This window comes from Tyto alba, unplaced genomic scaffold (genome assembly GCF_018691265.1).
Source record: "Tyto alba isolate M040663 unplaced genomic scaffold, T.alba_DEE_v4.0 Super-Scaffold_16, whole genome shotgun sequence".
Taxonomy (NCBI): Eukaryota; Metazoa; Chordata; class Aves; order Strigiformes; family Tytonidae; genus Tyto; species Tyto alba.
In genome coordinates, this window is record NW_024881278.1 from 12,807,110 (window position 1) to 12,829,754 (window position 22,645).

Here is a 22,645-nt window from a genome sequence, read left to right on the forward strand (position 1 = left end):
CACCTAATTACAATAGACAAGGGAGCAGGTAGAGGTTCTAAAAAAGACCAGTTTAAAGATACACATCCTAAGGGGCACCTCATCAGTTTAAACATGATTAATTTGTTCTACGTCTAGAGACACAAATGCATAATGTAGAGGTCACTTACACTGATCAAAACAGGACCACAACCTCCCTCAAGAACACACCTCCTCCAGTGGCAACTGTCACAGCAGCAGTGGAGAAAGAGGTAAAGTATTCTTGTGCAGGATGTCTTTTTTTATATAAATATTGACAGATATTCCTTGTGGAGGAGACGTGATTTAAATTGTACAGTAGAGATGTGCTCTGCTGAGTGAGCTTTGAGACCTCCATCAATACCCACTAACCCCTATTTTACTCGTGTTATAAGGCCTATAAGCTTTTAATTTATGACAGGGAAATGACAAATTGATTTTGCAGTTATTAATCCTAGGGACAGAGCCAGTTCCTAAAGTCTTTCCCATTCCCTCTGGGCAGAAAAGAGCACAGGGCATTCAATCTAAGGGTTTTGATTGCCTCATCAGGCCCTTCAGAATTTCTATCCACCAATACAGAGGTACACATGTGGGCTGACACAAGGAAGCCTGCATCAGTAAGTATTTGTCCCCAAAAATGAAGCACAAATAGCAGACTGTGCTCTTTGGCTGTCAGCTCACCAGCCTGCTGAACACCCAGGAGGGCACCAAATACAGGCCAGGCCCTTGGAAGCGAGCACTGCCCCACTGGCACAAAAAAGGGGTAAAACTCTTTGCAAATGGATCACTAGTGCTACCTTTCCACTGTGCAACTGGAGGTACAGCACCAATTTAAAATGAGCAAATCCACCAGAGGATGGAAGGGCATGGAAAAAAACAGAAGGGGAAAGAGAAAAGGTGTCAGCAATCATGCAAATTATAGAAGAAAAACAACTGTAGGGTTTAACTACCTTGTTCCTAGAAAGCAAACCCGAAGAGACATTTTCACTTACCTCCTTTCACTGCTTAGCACTGAGAAAGGGCAAACTGGCACATTTTAAGGGATAGTATGACATGTGTAGCCATGCTGGGCACCCAAGGCCTTAGTATCCTGTCCTGGGTTGAGTGAGTGCTGGAGTTCTTTTGGTGGCAGGGGAGGGGCCTATAGGGTCAGCCCCATGTGAGAAGCTTCTGGAAGCTCCCCCAGCTCCAAGTCAGCTCCACCTCTGCACCAAAACTGAGCCAATCAGCTGCGCCTCTGTGATAATGTATTTAAGAAGGGACGTGGTGAGGAACAGTTGCTGCAGCTGCGTGAACACCAAGGTCAGTGGAGGAACGGAGGAAGAAAGGAGGGGGGAGGTGTGCCGGAGCAGAGACCCCCCTGTATCCTGTGGTGACATGGCAGGGCGGCCCCCCCTGCCACCCATGAAGATCTACGGTGGAGCAGACATTGTTTATGGCCTGTGGCTTCCGCCTGATTAATCAAGGTGCTGTGCCCAAAGAAGGCTGGGGTCTCGTGGGAAAAGGCAGCCCCGCTGCTGTAATTCAGCACTGGGAGGATTGCAGCATGCGGGGGTGTCCCACGCCGGAGCAGCTTGGGAAGGGCTGCAGCCGTGGGAGGGAATCCAGTCGGAGGAAGTTAGTGACCCATGATGGAGCAGTGTGGGGAATGCTGCGGCCCATGGGAGGGACTCATGTTGGAGAAAGTTTGTGGAGGACTGTCTCCTGTGAGAGGGGGACCACGCTGGAGCAGGGGGAAGAAGTTCCAGAAGCTCCCCCCATCGAAGATGAAGAAAGTGGCAGCACTGACTGCACCCCCCATTCCCTGCCCCTGCGCCACTGAGGGGAGGAGGTAGAGATATTGGGAGCAGAGCTGAGCCCGGGAAGAAGGGAGGGGTGGGGGGAAGGTGTTCTCAAGATGTGGCAATGTTTCTCACTGTCCTACTCTGTTACATGTTGTTAGTGTCTGTAATAAATGTATGCTCTTTTTTACTTCCCCTAACGAGTCTGCCTTTTGCTTGTGCCCATAAAGGGTGATTTTTTTCCCCCATCCCAGTCCTGTCTTGAACCCCAAGCCTGGATCTCTGTCCCTTCTTATTGCTGGAAGAGAAGGGAGACAGAGTGGCTGCATGGTGGTTGGCTGCCGACCAGGCTCAAGCCACAACATATCCCTAGCAAATGCCTGCATCGACAGTAGCTGCCTCGTCTTTGGGCTGCTGCTCCAGGAGCTGACAAACTTGAGGGCAGCAGCATGGTGAGACAGGAGAGGTGAGGAACTAGGAGCGTATTTGAGGAGCCCTACAGCATCACTCTGTACAGTGCGGTTTTGGGGTCCATCCTGCCTGATGTGCCTCAGTCACCTGCAAGCGAAATGGAGAGGAGAGAAGCTGGGCATCCCACCAACCCCTCTCCCTGCCCTGAGATACAGCCCGTGTCCATCAGGGACCTCCTCTTAATTTAAAGCTGCTTAGCGCAAATTAGCTTATCGCTCTGCGTCCTTCCTCCACACCAGAAGGTCTTCATGTATGCTCCCCCGACCTTGAGTTTACTGACAGGAATGCCGCCGTTCCCTCACAGCTCTGGTGTTTGGTCACGATGAACCTCTCCCCACTCTCCCCCCCCACACACACACCACCCCAGCAGCCATTTTGTGACCCCGTAGGCTAGGCTAGGCCAGGCACAGAGCCCTGGCCAAACCCCAGAGCAGGGTGAGGCAGTTGGGCCCTCACCTGGGGGATGGGGACATGTCCTTTCAGCCAACTGGGGTATGGAGGAGGACAGGAGGTGTCCCCCTGGGGCTCTGTGAAGGTAGACGCCCTGGGTCTTGCCCCACTTGCCTATGAGCCCCCCATGTCTTTTGAGGCAGCACCCTGTCCTTTCTCTGCTGCTGCCCAGTGCCTCTTCCTACCTCCTTGTTCCACAGAAGCTTCCCAGCCCCTTCACCTCCAGCTCACCAGCAGGACTGGGGTCACACCCTGTCCTCGCACGGCAGGATGGCACCCACCACCCCTGGCAAGGTGCTGGGAGACTCCGAGGGCTCGTCAAAGCTCTCTGCGTGCAAGGAAGATTTCAAGGCGGCTGGTTTCTTCCCGGCATCTGGTGGGGGGGCTATCGCAGGCACACGCTACCTGCCGGGCAGGGTCGGAGCTGGCTGCGCCAGCGCTGCTCATCCCTTCAACACCAGCCTTGAAAGAGGAACGTGCGGGTTTCCCTCGGGAGGGGCTATTAGATTGCATTCTGAAGGAAAAGAGGTTTTAGAGGAGCGGTACCCCACAGGAGGCATAATTTCGCTGCTCAGTAGAAGAGGGAATCACCCCTGGGAAGAGTGCTCAGGCCTCGGTGCCAAGCGCAGGGTGAGCTGCTTGCCTCCCTGGGGAGCCCAGGGCTCTCCTCATGCCAGAAGCATTTAAATTAATCCTCTGGGGAGTGAGACACAGCTGGATTGGCCACTGCTTAGAGAAAAAGGCAATAATGCAACCATTCACTTATTTGTTAAGAGAATCTTTAAAATGACAGCATATACTTTATATCCACCCAGCTCCTCAGTGCACACCAGGGACTGAATCACCAAAATCTTTGACAGCTGCTTTGTTCGGTGAAAATCAAGCTACAAAGAAGAGGGCCAGGACTGCTTTATCAATCAATTACAAGCACAGTCTTTCAAGAGAGCTACAGAGGTGCAAGGAGGGGGTGTGGGGAGAACAACCAGCAATAGCTCTCATTTTAATTCCTCCTGCTCTAAGAAGTGACAGAGCTCATCCTCCACACAAGAAATATTTGTCCACCACGTCTCCTATGCACGCTGCAAAAACAGTAAATGAAAGTGCATTTCTAATGCTAGTTCTGGCCAAAAGACTGAAGTACTGACTAACAGCAATTGTTAGAAAACATGCCCCAGTTGGCTCAAAACAGTGGTTGGATGAACTGTCATATTTTGACAACTCATACAAGGGACCTCTTGCATGAAGTTTGAGAGATCTCTAGAGAAAATGAATACTTGAGAGACAAGGAGAAAAGACATTTGTTGTCTTACTGTATGTTATTTTATTATTGAAAAAATGTTAAGCTGTCATCGGTGTATTATCTGCAGATGAAAGAGGGTATAAGGAAAATAATAACTTGAAATAAAGTAAAAATTTCTCCCTAATAAGATTGTTTCTTCTTTCTTGCTTAGCACAGCCTTCAGTTTAGCTAGGCAGATGCTGCTTTTCCTGTGATTTTCTTCCCCCTGGATTTCAGCACCATTGCACATGGCAAAAATACCATCTAACTGTTAAACAAGAATTCTTGCATACGTATATGGGGTCACAGCTTCTGCTCTTTTATATAGAACAATTCTATTCATCTGGTGTGAATAACTGCTGTTAATTGAAGTCTTGCCCTATTATGTTCATAACACTATTTTCAAAACTATGTTAGAGTACTACTAGAATTGCAAAAAGGATGTGTTTGAATTAAGGTAGTACATTACTTTTGCAATATCTTTACTAAGGCGGCATTGATTCATTTTTTCCTCTGGGACAAAGTATTATTCTCCTCATTCCTCTCCTGGCTTTATCTCACCTTCCAAACAGGAGCTGGTTGTAACAATTAGTTCATATCCATGCATCTCACTATGCCATGCTGAGCCAAGTACCATGATAGCTTTATCATTCTGAAGATGTCAGTCTTAGTCTGACTGGTTGTAGATTTATAAAACAAGTAGTCATGGGAACCTAACTGTAGCACAAATTCACTTGGCTGTTGCCCTCTTTCTCTCCATCTTCCCTTTTGTTTGATGTTCAGACTCACTGAGTTTCATGTCAGCAGTATCTGTCTGGTATCCAACTCACATGAATGAAATGATATTCTGAATGCATAGACATGAGTACTTGAATTCAGTGAGTTCCACACAACCCACCAGAGAAAAAAATTAATAATCTGACACCTCACTGAGCAACTACCATGCTACTGAGCATCAAATACGCAGTGAGAATGACCCCAAATTATTCCACAGTAAAATTAGTCCAACACATTTTTATTTTTTTTTAGCAAACCCAGCTCAAGAAATCATGAGCTCGTCACAGACAACACTGCATTAGAAAGTGTAAAAAAAACCCCAAACCCAGCAACACTGTCAAATTAGTTTTCTGAAGCCATAGAGCTGAGTGAAATTATTAATAAGTTGTTATTAGAGGCCACCCTTTGGATTACACTTTTAGTACCTAAATCAAAGCTGTGACTAATTATGCAATCTTGAAGGTATGTGCTCCTCCTCTGCTGAACTCACCTTTTGTAGATGTTTTTAAACACACTAGTCATTTGGTGGCCAAATCTGCTACTGCACGCCGAGTTTTAGTCCCAGTAAACTTTGCAATCCAAAACACCACTATTTCCTAAGCCTCAGGGGGGCACAAAAAGCTGTAAATGATATTGCAGAAGTCTGACACAACCTGAGAGAGATACTTCTGTATTTTGCACAAAGCTGGTTCAGAACAGCCAAGGAGTTCAGCTGCTACTGGGGGGATCTGGCAAAGTGCTGCACAGACAGCATGGTGCCATAGGAAGAGTTAAAAAGCAAAAGCCATCTCCTATTCCCAAAAGGTCCAACATGGCAACATTTATGCCTGTTATTCTCATGAAACGTGCCATTCTTTCAAAACAGAATTTAGATGGGCTGAATTGCATTTGGCTTTTTTTCCAATCAGTAGCACTTTCTGCAGTTGCCACCACACCCCGCCAGGATCATGTTGGAGGTTCAGTGTTGCTGGCTGGCCCAGGGGGAAGTAGAGGATGGGGCAGAGAGGGGTGTATTAACTGCATGAAGGCTCCCAGACCTTAAGGGGCGCCCGTCATCTGGAACCCCTGTTACAGAATCTTAATGGATTTTATGCAGTGGACAATTGATTTCTCATACAATACCTATACACAAGAGAAAATTAATATTCAACCAACCAGGACAAGAAATGAAATATGTGGCTGGGTGCAGTTAATCATGTAAGCCTCAGGACAGAGTTCCATCAGTGCTGCAAATGGGAGATTAATACGCTACCATAAGTCTACATATGCAGAATGCATTAAAGTTTGTTCTAGCCACAGGAAATAGTCCGAGTGTACCTCAAACAGAACAAAAGAAAACACAAAATATGGAGATTTAAAGACAACTTCTGCCCTGCAGGCTCAATTCGCATATAATTTTGATTTCATGTGGCTTATTTAAGTCTTTATTTTCTGAAAGGCATGTGGATTTTTGAATCTCTGAGATGGTGGATGATTAATCAATGCTTGGATAGAGACAAATCTAGAAACCTCTAGACAAAATAGAAAAAAGTTTTGTGAATGCATCACCACTCTCAAGTATCCTGTTGTGCCAGTGATTATCTTTTGGGATTGCTGCATATAGTTTCAAAAATATCATCAAGCACTGTTCCTGCCAGGACTACTAGAGGCAGTCTGTCAGAACTTTTAATTCTGAGCGAAGGAGCAGAGAACTTAAGTTTGGCAGAGGGACAGGGACCCTACATTTCAATTTATTCAACCTTTCAATCAAAGAGATTTCTCTACTAGCGGAACGCAGGAAAAAAGTAATTAAGACAACTAATATTGCTCCACTCCAGCAATGTCAGCCAGTTAATTAGGTGGGTCCCATCAGATGATTAGGCAAACAAAGTTTTGATAGAAGTTTTATAGAGCACTCAGTAATCACAGTCACACTGGGAGCAGCAAGGAAGGCTTCTGACAGAAGAGGAAAACACTCTAGTAGTAAAGGACTGATGGGTTTTATTTCTACTAATGATTTACTGTGTGATTTTGGATTAACCACTTAATCAGAAGGCAGGGGTGGTCCTGGGACAAGGTTACTCGCCTAGAGCTTGGACGGTCCAACTCTCTCTTCTGCCTTGTTCTGCTGAGTCCCTGTGTGACCTTCACAGAGCTGCTTAGATCCAGAGCCAATGGTCAGCTGCTGAAAGGCACCGTCCACTCCTGCCATGTTCACAGCAGTTCTGGACAGAAACCTAGATCCCTGGGAAGTTTACCAATAAACATTCAGGTGCATATAAGCTGCGGGTATGCAGAGGAATAGAGAGATGTTTTAAGAATTGCCCTCTTAGGCTTGGGTTGTGCTTACAGGCTCTACTCCATGTATCCAAACCAGTCCTCGCCCACCGCATATGCGAAGCAGCAGGAAGTGTGCCCGCACAGCGATGCCGTGGGGTGTTCTGGTCTGAAATCCGTCACTTCGAGGGCTATTGCTACCCCTTCGATTTAAAGGAGGGTCTGCCAACTTTTGGAAATGTTAAAGTGCAAAGCTAGGAAAAAAAAAAAAATTACTCCTGCCCCTCTTTAAGATTCTTCAGTAGGTTCAAGGTACATGTCCTGAATTACACCTACTGCGGGAGAAAAGTTTAGACTTGTCCTGAGTGAAGATTGTTTTGTGTAACACCTCAACAAATTCCTGCCTTTCCTTGCAAAACAGATGGTTGGAATATGGTAGAATTTGGTCTTGTGCAACCAACTAAAATCATAATAAATCATTTCTGCTTAGATGCAGTACATTTATCTCCATGTGATGCTGTCAGATGGAATCAATGCTTTTAGGTTCTAAGAACAAAGCCTTCCCTTATAATAGTCTTACCGAGAAACTGGAAGAGTTTAGGAAGAAGTAATAAAGGATAAATTAAAAATCATTCTTGCAACTTCTGAGAAAACCAAGTGAGGGAAAAAAGATTGTACTACTGTCCCTTCTAAAATGAAATTGGTGTGTCCTCATCATTCAAGCAGATACAACAGCTAGAAGCAGATATTGTATGCCAGTGGAAAGAATATATATTGCACACATAAAAGGCTGCAACATAAATTTGAAGAAATATGGGACTTCTTCATATAGGTAGGTCAAACTTTTCCCTCAAGCAGATAATTACAGGCTTGGGGTGAGTAAATCTTATTAGCCTCTCAGCACCTTATCTCCCCTCATAGAGACTGGTAGTAGATATATAGTAGATATATTCTACTTCAGTCACTTTCTGGATTGCATGTTAGATATTGCCTTATGCAGTCCAGTCCTAACTACGACCATCGTATTTCACAGTGGAATGGCTATGGATAGTCAGTAAATAGGTCATACCAGAGAACAGATGAAAACAGATTCCCAGATTTTGGAAGGGATGAGAGTTATGAAAGGAGATGGCAAGAAAAAATAAGTTCAGTACACAGCTCCTCTCTTTATAGTATCTCTGTTTTCCAACATACCACCCAGATATTACAGTTTGGGACATGTTTTTTGAGGGAGCAGGGCAGGCTGGGGCAGCCCAGGTTATCAGATACCTCTGTAGAGATGGTGATGGCCAAGGCCATGCTGGGCTGGGCAGGGCTGAAAGGGGACTCCTGGGCCCATGGGCAGGGTGGGCAAAGGCCCCAGGTGAGGCTGGTAAGGGGCAGTAAGGCTTACTAGTGACAGCATGGATATTTTATCATGAAACATTTTATTTCTGATGTTTTGCTCCAGTATTATACCAATATCCTTAGGCAGTTAGTTACAGCCTCTTGAGGATAACATAGATGATACTCACTGTGTCGTCCTCTATGAGGGAAGAAGGGGGATGTATCTCTCATGACCCAGGTCAAGTTCCATGAAAAGTAACCAGGAGGAAGAGGAGGGCTGCTTGCTGGGAGATCCGAAGTGCTCAAACCTTTCATTAAAAAAATAAAAATAAAAATACAAACATTATGTATGATGTATCTGTTTGTACACTACACATCAAGTGCAAAGATCTTAAACAGCTTTGCAGACCATATGCAAAAAGCACTAATATTCAACTACTTCTTGGTCAGTTCTTCCTTCCCAATATGTGTGTGCACAGGGAGACAGGAGATTAATTGCTTTACATTGCAAAATTATTGTCACCTAGAAAAACTGTCAAGCGTGATCTCATACTGATTCTAAATTCTCTTTCACCTTTCAGCCCCACAACTTGTTTGCCCTTTTTTTAAGTTTTGTCAGCATGAGGAGATCCTGTACATGCAACAGGCAAACATATACTGAGCTTCTGTTCAACAACCCAATGCATCTCAAAGATGCTTCTGGGGATTAGAATACTACAGTGACCCAGAACACACAAGGATCTATACAAACCTGGACTAACTCTGCAAGACTGTGATGATATTAGAGGTGCAAAGAGAAACAGTATCTGAAATAACATGCAAGGTCAGTGAGCAAAGCAGAATTCTATAAGGTTTGAAAGCACATATCTTCCCTGTGAATGTTTAAGTTGGATTTTCTGACGATAGCAAGATCTTGAGTATTCTCATCTCATTTTTTGAGGTCCTCAGGGAAAAGATGGGATTTAACTTTGTAGAAATACAGGCAGGCAAAATTCTGGATTTCTGATATGTTCTGATTTTTCACAGAAGGCATAAAGAATTTGTTGTTCAGAAAGAAAATAAAAAGTACATTTTTGATCTATTAAATAATATTGTTGTTGAGTAAGAATACTACAGTTGCTTACTTGAATTCTTTTCATTTAGGTGCAACGCTAAGCTTTCCTATAGTAACAGCAAAACAATTTGGTAACACCTCTCAATAAAAAGTTTGGTAAAACCTTCTGTAACAATAGGAATTAACTAACTTAGGGTAATAATTAATTCAGAGTGCTGAAGAACCGTTCTCTTGAATGGATAAATAGCAACAGATAATAAAAGACACATTTAAGCGGATAATAGTAAACAAGGTAAATGGCTGAAGCCTTGGGGAAAACACTGCTTTGATTCTGTTAAAGATCTGCTTAGCGCTGCTTCCCACTTCCACTGAAGAAAGACTTAAAATTTCAGAGGGACTTGTCAAAAGCTTCCATACCAAGTGTTAGTTGCACTCTATCTCGTTCTCAGTGCAATCTCATTTTTAGCACACTCCTGTAACTGAGTAACGATAGCAAAACCAACAGAAAAATAACCATTCTTATGTAAGAGCTGTAACTCTTGTTCATTGCTTAAAGCAATAATCCTCAAGATAAGCACGGACTTCATGCTGTATTGTAAGCCATTTTTGAGTAGTAAAAATTTAATATCCCTAATGGCTCAATTAGAACTGGTCTCTCTGCTAAGTTATGGTACAATAATTAAATATCCCCTATGTTGTCTGGAACGTAGCAACACAGAAGATCAGGCCAGTGATTTATGAGGGTAGGTATCAAACCTAGTGTCCTGCCTTCAGCTGTGAATGATGAAGTGATAGGTAACGATGGAATAATCTTTATATTGGCTATTCCTTCCTAACATCAAGACATAGCTGACACAGCTTTCAGTAGGCCCTGATACAGCTGGTTGTGGCAAATAATGTCATGTTTCATTACAATATTTATAATAGTTGCTAAAAGCAGATTATTTTCCTACAAATGTACTTTGCTTTGATGCTAATATAAAATAATAAATAAAAGAAGAATATTAATAAAAAATTACATCCTGAATTAAACTGGTTTTAAAAGCAATGTGTGTTTTGCCTGATGTGAGATGTCTGACCAGTATCAATATCCCTGTTATATAATATCTGTACCTAATGACTCTCTAAAATGGGGAATGATTAAATATCCTAAATACAGATCATGGGTCTCCCACAGACAAGACACTGGGACCTCTTTACCCCTAAAAGACCCAAACTAATGCAAATATCATTCATTAGTATCAGTAGTAAGCCAAACCTTGGGGTCACAATCCTGTGAAAACTTCACTCAAACCTGAAAAACTGACCTGCTCCCCATCTGTTCCCATGGCAAAATAATCTGAGAGAAAGTCACTGACGTGTATTTCTCTCCCTAACTCTGCAGCCCCAGAACTTAAAATTAAATCACTGCTACTACCCTGACCAACCTTACCTGGGAATCAGTAACACAATGATCAGCTGTGGTATCCCCAAATTTCCTGGCACTCCTCACCTTCAGAAAAATGCTTCTATGTGTTGCATTCTTCAGAAATTATGCCTACCTTCAGCCTCAGCTAAGTGGAAATGTTCCCTCTGTCACCAGTATATGAAGTAAATTGAGATAAAAAATAAAGTTGAACATCTGAGCAGAGAAGACAAGGAAATCCAGGCACCTGAACGCCCCCCTCTATCAGCAGCAAGAGGTGCATAGAAGATAAAAAATTGAATGTTCTTCTCTTTTTTTAAAGAACAGAATGGCTTCAGTTCAATTCATTTTAACCTAAGAATTCGTTTCCCCATATTCTTTACGATTAATTTTGGAACTTCATCTCAAATGGTTTTCTTGGGCTATTGGTCTGAACTTGAAGACAAGAAGATTGTATCAGAAGTTATGAATCTTTCCCAATTAAGTTATCTTCAAAGAAAGATGCTGCGTAAAAGGTTTTCGTATAGCCAAGAGGCTACTCTTCACAGTGAGGAATTATTTGATTTCAGAGTGAGCTATAGGTTAGGAAAAGGAGAGACCTTTCCTCTTCCATCTCCAGGGCATTTTACGTCCAGAGATGTTACAGAAGACTATCAGCTAAATAAATGCTTCTTGTGCAGCAACAGTAATGCAAATGCAGACCACGCTGCAGCCATTTTACAAAATAAAGGGGTTTTCTCCTCTCCAAAACAATTCATATTGAAGCCAAAAAGCACTAGGAAAATTTTGTCTCCTTTTTAATTATGGTAACCTCCCATTCTGGTTGTTTGTACCAGGGTGCTCTGTCACTTGTCAACAGTAACCCTAACCTTTAAAAAAAATTAATGGATTAGCAACTGGAGGCTGACAGCTCCATTTTTAGTAGCCAGAAGTATGGCAAGGTACAACAGAGGTTTCTTTGATATTCTTGCCTAAAGGAATATCCAGGGCCAAATTCTGACCCAAGGTACTCCATCACAGCTAGAAACATGCACCTGAAGAGAACATTTGACATTTCTGTTTTTAAACTTGTGCAGAGGAATCTCCTTAGGGGATGTGATATTCGTTCAGCTCACCAAGAGTTTTGGCAAAAAAACAGAAAATAGTTCATGTGTACTGAAGTCAAGCCTCAAGGCCACAAAATCATTAAATAAAATATTTATATATTATTTTAATGAAAAATACCTCTTTAATAGAATAACCCTGCATGTTCACATAAAAATGGAACAATAAGAAAAGCTTTCTGCTTGGGTCACTTTTAAACAAAGAGGATTTCCTCCCTTTTTCACCCTTTCTGAAAGAAGGAAGAAATATCCCCAGCAATTAACATACGTAGTTTTATAAAGTTCCATGCAGTGCAGAAACATCATTGAATTTTTATCAGAACACACATGCCTTTTTTAACCAAAAAGTGTACCTACTTGTAGCCAAATATTGATTATTATTACCTTTGGATATTGCTTCATTACTCAGTGGATATGCTTTTTCACTTTGCTGAGCTGTATTATTCCCAGTTTCTCAGTGGTAAATCTGAGGTGACAAACCTGCAGCTACTCATCCTCTAGATTTCAGAGTTGCAACGGATGTGTAAGTTAATAATCAAGATCAATGTGTACTTTCAGCTACATCTACACCTGGAAAAATATCTCAAAATCATCCATATTTGCATCGAAATCAGAAATCAACATGAATAGTATTTGTGGCTTCAATTTATAACAGTGATCAATGGAGTAGCTATTATCAAATATTAAAATGATGTGTTTAGAAACTGCCTCCATTAAGATCTGGATTTTCCAATCTCTGCCAAAGCCTGACATTATTCTGGTACTAAGTAAAAGGTATCAATTTTCCACAGAAAGGATATTACACAATTATCTTTTCAAAAAAAAAAAAAAAAAATAAAAAGAGGCCAAATCTACTTACGACTAAGGCAACTTAATTTAATTAAAACAAACAAAAAATCTTACAGACAGCTGACTGCCCCAGGTATGGAAGCCCCTGCAGACGTCTCCTATGAACCAGGCGCAGGCCAAGGACATCCTGGGAAGAGGCAGATCCAAGACTGCGGTGCCCTGAAGTCCAACATCTCCACCTTGCAAAAGAGCTCGCAGGACCCTGGCATTTATGAAGTCCTGGCTGGTTATGACCACCAGGATGTTCAGGCTTGCCCCTGTCTAGCTGAGAGCGTACACCCCAGAGGTCCTTGATAAAGGATTCCTGAGCTCCTGGCTCCACAAAAGTTCTCAGTTTCAGTTTTTGGTGTGTAAAGCGATGCAACCAGGGAGAAAAAGATTGCCTGAGAATTCCCTGTAAGCTCTCAAATTCACAACTGATCCTCACAATCCCACTAACAGTACTCATAGAGCCTCTTAGAAACTTTCACTTTTCCTCTCTTCCCATCTACAAACATACTCACTCATCCATGAAAGTGCAAAAACCACATTATATCGAGGTGATCAAGCATCACCAAAACCAACAAACAGCCCAAGTAAACGCTTTGTGAATAATCCATTGACTCAACTATGCTTGTACAAATCATTGTCTAAGTGACACTCAGAAGGAAAATTCATATTCTATTTATAGTCAAGCTGAAGAACAAGGCAAAGGGCAAGCTCATTCCATGCAGTTTCTTGCTCTGAATAGTTGGTGAGCTTTACTTGCAATAATGGGTGGATGTACTCCAGGGTTTCTTTTTACAACCTTTTCTAAAGTACAAAAATGTTCGCTGACAGTCTGTCAAGTTTATCTTTTTCAGGTGGAAAATATATTTAATAATGCATTATGTTACAATGATTTTATGTCATATTGAAAGCCTGATGAGTACAAATAAACGATAGTATGTGTGTCACCGAACCTGTGCTGGACTGCTGCAGAGAAGAAATTTGCATTTAGTGGGCTGTAGCAGACCTGTGGATAGTGGATTCAGTCAGACGTACTGCATGAGGCATAGAAGTGATCAACAACACTGAATGGCAGATGCTTGATGAGTAAATTTGGGAATAGCATACACTTCCTGTACATGAAGCATGTGTCACTAATAAAACTGTATTTAACTCAACAACCGTGTTATCCTTCTGGCCCTCACTATTTTTTTTTTCTTTGTAAGGCTTGTTTAAAATTTTCTTCTAACACCTTTCTGTCAGCAAAGGTGTTTTGTTTTTGTTTTTTTTTTTTTTTCATCTCCTTTTCACAGGGAATATTAACTTCTGATTGAAAAAAAAACAAATGCCTCAAAACTGACTAATTCGATCAGCAAATAGTCACACTCCCCACTCTCTACTGATTAGGCAGTCCCTCTACCTACCACATCCCATGGACATTCCAAGGACAATCTGTGCTAACTCTGGGAGATGCGGTTTGATCAACATCTTGATCAGAGTCTTGGCTCTGGAGAAAGAGAAGCACGAAACATGCAAATGACAATTACACTAAAGCCTTGTGACAGGGAAATATTAAAAAACTGTCATGTGTTGCTGCTCATTACAGGCAAAAAAGTAATCCACATTTTCCTGTTAAAAATGCAGGAGATCACAGTATCATTTTCTTTGCCACCTTCTGTGAATTCTTCTTAGTATTTGTATGTATATTGCAAAATCTAAGAAGTTTTTTAATTTCTACTTTGAAAGCAAGTAGCATGCAAAGGACATTAAAAAAAAAAAAAAAAACAAAACAAAAAAAACAATTAAAATGACCAAGTTTATATTCTACCCAGCTCAGCTAATATAGTTTAAAAATATACTGCCATCTAGAGCATACTATTGCATCTCAGATGCTCTGCAGCTGCTGAAGACCTGCCTGGTAAGACACAACAAAACGTCAATGAATCACTGATAAAGAGCTCAGGGTCTCAATTACAGACCAGACTAGGAATGGCTTAAAGTTGTTATTCATCTGTGTACATACAAGAAACCTTTAAAAAAATCCAACAGTAGACTGATCGTTGCCGTAATAATCTTTTACAGCACAATTAAGCATCTCTGCAGGCAACACAGAGAAAACAAAGGACTGAGTGTTAGTAATTGAACTGCTCTCAACTCTAGTTTGTCCCCTCAGAAGCTGAGGCTGCTGGCAGGACTGTGTCAAGGGATGCACTTCTGCTTGTCTAGCCTGCAGCTTCCCTAAACAAAGGGGAGAAACCCTTTAGTAGCAAAGCTCCATGTACAAACACATATTCTGAATTTTGGATCCTGATGCACTGTATCAGCTTTTAGATATTCCAGGATCACAACTGGAAAAGCAATGTTGGGGTGGTGGCTTTGTGCGGCTGTGGTACTTCAACGCAGGGCAATGATTGTCCTTGTCCTTGTCTTTGGACTGATAACCAATGTGTCTGAATTACTGACCAGCTATGCAGTGAAAACCAGGAGCCATTATGTCCAGCTGTTTCCTACAGCACGGACAGACCCCCAGACACTGCAGACAGCAGGAAAGCGCAAGATAAAGTTTGTGGAATTGCTAATCTTTCTACTAAGGCACATTAAAGTACTTCAGGTTGCACACGTTCTGAATTTTTTCCATATGTGTAAAAATAAAGTGATCCTTCCACTGTTGTCTCGCATATTTGTCTAGCTTAGAAAAACCTTCAACCAAACAACTGAAAGGCGGTAATGATACCTGGTACATATGTGCCAACATTAGAGAGTTCCTCCATTCACAGTCATCAGGGGCCCTTGCACTGCCTGCCGGACTGGCCCCCAGAAGGACTCCTCGTTAATCAGAGCAGTTGCTTACCAGTTTGATTGCTATACCAGTATATATACTATATATACACACCATACTATATATACCAGTATAATTGATACGCCAGTAGCTATGCTATACCAGTATGATTCTCATCTGTCACAACTGGGGACCTGATCCCACATATTCTCAGTGTCCACCTATTTGCATATCTCCAATTACTCCTCTACATGTCCTTTCCCTTAGTCTGTACCCAGTTAACATAACCTCTAGAAGCACAGTGGCCTGGCTTCCAAGGTAAAAAAAAATAGCTGTTTTGACAGGATTTTAATAATTCATTACACATACTGACTTCAAACCATATAGTGCCTTTACCTTGAATTTCTGCATAGCTACTTCCATATTTAACACGCACACACACACAGTTGGCGTCTCATCAGATTTGCAGGCTTCCTACATCATTTTAAGTAATAGGATTAAGAAAAAAGAAAGAAACAAACCCAGAAACTACCTCTTGCTCTTTATAAACTTAAAACCCTCTTTTGTACTACATTGACTGTACTAAACCAGAATGCATATACAAACTTATGCCACTAAGCAATTATCACTTTAACATAGCTGCAGATATTTAGACACTCAGTGACTCACAGAACCTGCAAATCTTAATACAAGCTCACATTTTTTCTCAACATCTGCCTTTTGACCTGTGTCTCTTGTTTTCAAGGCATGGCATTCAATTGCCACTTATTTTTGTCTCCATATTTCTTAAGTGTCAGTGGACAAAGACACAGGCAAAAATTCCTTGAACATTTAAATATCTTGTGAATGAGCGTTGAAGGTTTCCGTGCAGATCTGAATCTTTATGGTCTGCCGGAGGCTTTTCACCCTCAGAGCAGGCAGCCTGCATCACATTTTAAAGACTTCTTTGATCAGGATGAAAAAGGTGGTAAGTTACTTCTCCTCCCTCACTTTCATGCCATGTCAGTACCTCTGGCGCTGGAGACACTTGTAACAAAGTATAGGGAACATTTTCTTCTTTCATATATCACAACTAAATGCCCCCTTTCCAACTCAAACCCATCTACAGTCACACATGACCTGAGCATTTAAAACCATCTCTTCCACTGCCCTGCAGCATTGAGCTTGAATGAGGGGTGGAGAGGAGACAAAGTTCATTTTCACACACCTATCGCATATCAGAAGGAAGGACAAACCTTTTTCCTATGGTTCCTAATACAGACACAAGACACCATTCCCAGTTCAGCCTGAGTTAATTTGGGAAGTGTCTTTACTTCACTCCAGCTGATTTATCCATGTTTCCACGGGAACTCACATTCCCTGTGTCCCATACTACTGCTACATGTACCCCTTTCTTTATGAAAAAAGCTTTTTGGGCACATGTACCATCCTTCTTCCTCAAAGAGCATGGGGCAATGACCAGAACAGTCACTCATCCACCACCTGGCATAAGCCCACCTCAGGTGCAAGCCGGCCTTGTTTCACTGCCTGGAACCATTCAACAATGCCAGCTGCAAATGATGGCCAGTAAATACTGGTTGTTTGGAAGAAAGCAGCAGCAGTGGCATAAGTCAGCCTTATTTTTCCTCATTACTATCATTATTACTATTATTGCTTCTGTGAAAGGAGGGAAAATCTATGCTTATTGCACAAGTGCATGTGAAAGATAAAGTTGGCATAAAGCTCAATAATGGTCCCACATATAGAAATACAAATCCAGGGGCTTTTTTTAAATCAGACATCCCCACGCCTTCACATTTAAAAGAGGCCACAGGTAAAGGAAATAAAATACAGGAACTTCAGGTAAAAACTGCAGATTTCCCATACAAAAGAGAGAGAAATCCTGAAGAGACATCTCCCATAGAAACTGAGCCTCAACTGTACCACGCAGACAGAGAGGGAACTCCTTTAGAAAGGTCACTGCAGTTCCAGAGGCTTTGTCCAGATTTAATACATGGAATAATTCTGAAACCTTGCAATCCAATGATGGCATTTTAGAAGAAGAAACTTTCAAAATATGTTTGCCATATCAAAACATAAAATGAACACTCTGAGGAATTATATGAAGCCCTACATATGTACCACAGACACAAACTGTGAAGCAGTGACAGTTATGAATTTCCTGCCATTTGTATGACTAAAACCATTATTTGCTGCATTAGGCATTTCTGTTAAGATATAGTGTTGCAGAATAGCAACAAATGTGCAGGGTGTTTTGGTACCAGAGAAAATACTAGACATTTGTTATTGGTAGGCAAGCTGCATTATTTCTAGAAATAGCAAGAGAGTGCGATGACTATTTCAATCTAAAACACAGCTGTCTTGGCAGTAACAATAAAAACTACTTCATATTCCCTTTACTGGGAAAGATGCCAATGTGCTTATATTGTCTATTTTCACTGCAACATTTAATTTTGCTTAAGGTAAAGGACAGCATCTCTGACTACAACTGTGGGGTATTTAGATGTGAAAGTACTTCTCAAGGAAATTCTGCAAGTGCTGCCAAAATGAAGGCCATAAAGCATCTGAGTGAGACACAAAAAACTCCTGTCTTCACCCAGATAGACACCTCTGAGTTGACTATGAGTAGAGATTGTAAAAGGGAAGTTACTCATCATTCTGTTTTTCAGGTGCAAAAGAAAAATGAGAAGCAGTATCTCTGTAGATAACCAGATTTTTTTAGGGTGTTTTTTTTCTTTTCTTTTTTTTAACCACTGTGGCACAATTTTGCTTTGTATAGCTACTTTCCAAAGATCTTAAATGTTAACTAATCCTCAGTATTCACATAAGAGAGGTGAGTGATGTTGTAAAGCAGATGATACCACCAGCCACCACCATCCTCTGCTGGATGGCACCAGATCAGTTCAGTTATGTGATACAAAAGTTGATGCTCCAGCTCAAGGCAGGGCTGTGTGTGTGGGGGACAGGATGGCCCAGGTTATCCCTGCTGATGCAAACCATGCTGCCATGAAGTCCTACTCAGCCTTATATTTGGCTTCTGGTAGAAAGGCAACCATCCAAATACTCAATGAGATGCATTCTAAGACGAGTAGGAAGAGGTAGATTGCTATAATCTGTCTATTACAGAAATAGGAGTTTTCTGTTTTTTCTGTTACACATTCCTACATTCTGCTACAGCCTTCCTCAGATGTGGCAAGACTGGTGAGAAGGGCTGGGCTGAAAATCTGGCCCACAAGGAGCTGAAACATAAGGAGCTGTAAAACAACTAGGAGAAGACATGAACCACATGGAAAAAAAATGGACATAATTGATTTGATGCAGAATTATGTACTTCTTATGTGTACTAAGAAACCAGGGATTAAATGACCTGCTCGAATTCACATTGCAAAATGGTAGCAAAGTTTAGAAAAGAAAACAAACCTTTGCTGTTTTCTTCTCCCCAGGGTAGTCCAGCCCTGCCTCTGTCAAATGGCTTCACTCTATCTTGTAAAAGTGAAACTCTGCACATCTGGAACAGAGCCAGTGTGTGGATGGGGCTTTAATCCACACAAAAATAAAACAAAATAGCCTTGCAGGAATATCTATTAGGACAGGAAGATATTTTATACCGATTTTTGTTTTTCATTTTTCTCCAAGTTTATGTCCCTCTAAATCCTTTCCTGCAAAAGAGAAATAACTTTGCTTCTCTTCCCCCCAGATCCAGCACTGTTCAAAAAGAATTTCCCAAAGTGATTACCAAAAGGCCTGTAAGAGAAATGATTACAAATGGCTGAGTTAACTGCTCCGGACGGCCTCATCAGTCATCATAATGTGGTCTCAGCACTAGACTCATCAGGACAGGCAACTTGTCATGACAGATGACACCTCTTCAAGAAGGCTTCCTCTCATAGCTTCTCCCCAAGTAATTCCTCCTGGGATAAGGTGCTTGCAAATAGCGGTCATTAAGCAATAATCAAGGAGGAATCATCACCACCTGCCTTCAGTGATCTACTTCAGTGTTGGGGGTGGGTTTTTTTTTTTTAGTTTTACCTTCAGTCTCTGAGTGTGGAATGTTTTATCTGTGTGCACATCTTGAAATCAAAGTACTTTGGGCAGTTGCTCAAAAGATGAGTTTAGAGATGATGATAAGAGCAACAAATTAAGAGAGGGGAGGCCAGAAAAGGCTGAGACAGCACTTTTTACTTTTCCAGTGCCAGGCCTGAATGCTATAAACCAATTTGCAATCTATGCCTCATTTTCCACATCTAGAAAAGGCAGAGTATCCTGACTTCTATTGTAAGCCTGCTATGGAAATTTGTAAGTTGAATTTTTTTGACTTATACAGAACCTTCTGTGATGAGTGCCACACTAATACCCATTATAAATAAAAGCCAACTGATCATCCCATAGATACCGTTTTATGAACTGGACACTCGAGAGAGCTAATTCTATTCCCAAGTCTTCTTATCTGAAATGGAATCTAGAATAAATTGTGTAGTTTCTCCTTTGCCTTGTTTTTTTCTGCTACTAAAATGGAAGTAATGATGCTCACTGGGCTTGGGAATCCTTGCATAAAAAGCAGTAAACATTTGTATGAAGAAATCTCTAAGCAAGGTTTTCAAAATATCATTTCCCTTAAACTCTATTGCCCTGCTCCTCACATACAGCTTTCACTATGGCGAGGGTAAAAAGCTTGTTTAAGAGCAGTTGGCTTCTTAATGACACACATCTCAGTCACAGTGAAGAGGCAAACTATTTGCAATGAACAGTTTGTTTGTGAAATCTGGCACTTGTTGGCTGTTTGCAAATTGTTCATGGACAGACCGCAGTTGATGAATACTTTGAAATTACTCAAATATTTACTGGGAACAGATTTCAGCCCTTGGGGTTTTTTGTTTGTTTGCTTTGTGTGGTACTCCAGCTATGCACCAGTTGGTCTTTCAAATGCCCGTGGTACTGAATAGGTGCTGGATCTGAGCAGCAATATGAATTTCTGCTTTGCAGGAAACTCCATGATTTCTCTTTCTTTCCATTCCACATGTTGGAATGAACAAGAATAAATCTGAAGTTTGCTGGAAATAAAATCTTATAAAGGAAAACAGCTTGGGAACAAATGTGTTTCTGCAAAGGAATTAAAATTTAAGTGTTTCATGTCAATTTTACAGTAAACCATACTATAGTATAGCTGCAAATGAAGTAACTTATCCAAATGATTCACTGCGGTAAGGTCAAAACAGTTCATTTTGATTTTCTCACAGACTGAAAAAGACCCTGGCATTTTGTGTAAATTGATATATTCCCATAGGAAGTCTAGTTTTAAAAATTATATTTCCTGATGGAAAATCTGCCATTAGAAAACAACTTAAGTAATTCTAACTCTTATGTGTCTGACAAGACACAAGTTTGCTATGCAGCTGCCAGAGCACCTCTCTGAGAATCCCCTAACAAGGACCTTGAACTGGAGAAGCCACTCAGCTTGGCCAGTCTGAAAAACACTCATGGAGAGCCAATGAGTTCATTTAGAAAATTTAGTAAAGAGCAAAACAGAATGAGCAAGCTATGGCAACTCATAAAAAATTCAAATTTAAGAAATTCTCTATTGGCTACGAACTTTAGATGGATATCTCTTTTCACTGCCAGAGAGAGTGCTGCATGTCAGAGACAGCACAACACACTGTGGGAATTACAACAGACTGAACCCCCACCAAAATGATGCCACCGCTCCTTATATCCATACTCTTCCTTGATAACACTGACAGGCAGTTTCAGAATGAAAACCACAGATTTTCCTTTCCTTTGCAAAAAAAAAATGGCCCTTCTGTTTACAAGCTGCCTGCACCTGTAGCCCTAGCTGCACCTTTAACTACTTTACAGTTCAAGCAGCTGATCCACCACTGAGCATGGGGAGTGGAACAGGCACGTGCGGAGCTGCAGAGCGCCGCTCTGTAAGTTTGTGCCCCATTGGGGAGCCAAGAGCATTCAACCTTTTCATGATTTCTGGTTTTGAATTGGGAGAAGTCTTTTGAAACAATCATCTTCACAAACTTCTTCCAAGGCCTGCCTGACATCCCTCTGTCAATGACAGTATTGGCAATCACAGAAACTATCAAGTGAGGAATTGGGGTCTTTTGAAGGTTCTTTTCATACAGCATATGGCAAGTAGAAATAAATGGCAGCAAGAATCACCATAGAAGTCAGCCCTTCAGAATTCATTAATGAACTGACTGTACATTACCCAGGACTGCAGTTTGAGACATTCTGGAAAACTATAAAATTACATGAAGAATAAGAATTTGCATTAAGTAACTTGTTATTCAGAACTGTTGTAGAGAGTTGTCTTGCATTAAAATATTTGCTGCATGCCACAATGCTGTCTTAGAGCATCTTCCCACCACTAATCTGCATGCTGTGGGGATGACTGCATGGGCTCCAGACACAAACTAGAAGTGTCCCGCTTTGCCCATGACAAAAGTGACCCCAGATTCAAACCGCTCAGATGATGCGTCACACATGTTACATATCTGTACCCCTACCTAAGAAAAAAGTACTTTGTGAAGGTCAGCAGTCTTCTTTCCATCCTATTTACTAAAAGAAATCCAGGCAAGAAGAAAAACAGGGAGCTTTTCTCCCATGAAAACTATCTCAGAAGAGTGGTTCAGCAGAGTGCCTTAAGTCTGTAAAGACAATTGGAGCAGGTAATAGAGGAAGAGACCACCATCCTACAGACGCACTGCAACTTGCACAGAGAGGGTATGAATAATTTTATAAAGTTTCTGAATTATACAAAGGTGATCAGATGATGCAAAAGAACAGAGCATGGTAAGAAGATTTTTACCACCAGATCACTAACTTCACTACCTGGCCATCAAGACAACTCTAATATAGCTTGGTGGTCAGGGTCCTGTGTTTTCTAGGACACTCATCCCACATCTTGATGATAATGAAGGCCCCAGTAAGATATTTTAATACCAAGAGCATCTTCTCTTTCTTCTCAGGTTCTCCTCAGTGGTTATCTGCCTCCACCTCAGGTGTCCCTAAGCCGCTATGGCCTCCTGCTCATGGATGTCCTACAGTCATTCTTGTAAGCTGATAGAAGCAGTCTTCAGGAACTGGGTGTATCTGCTTCAGTTTTGCTTTATTTCTTCCCCTCCCTTCCTCTACTCAAGAGAAGT

General features: G+C 41.6%; 1 protein-coding gene across 2 annotated transcripts in view; it reads right to left on the reverse strand.

Annotated features, from left to right (window-relative positions):
• ALK (ALK receptor tyrosine kinase) overlaps positions 1 to 22,645 on the reverse strand; it is a 322,024-nt gene that overhangs the window by 231,080 nt on the left and 68,299 nt on the right. For both annotated transcript variants that reach the window (XM_032989384.2, XM_042789515.1), the window contains exon 2: positions 8,526 to 8,645. In XM_032989384.2, coding sequence (XP_032845275.2) covers positions 8,526 to 8,645 — 120 coding nt within the window. The remainder of the gene's footprint in view (positions 1 to 8,525; positions 8,646 to 22,645) is intronic.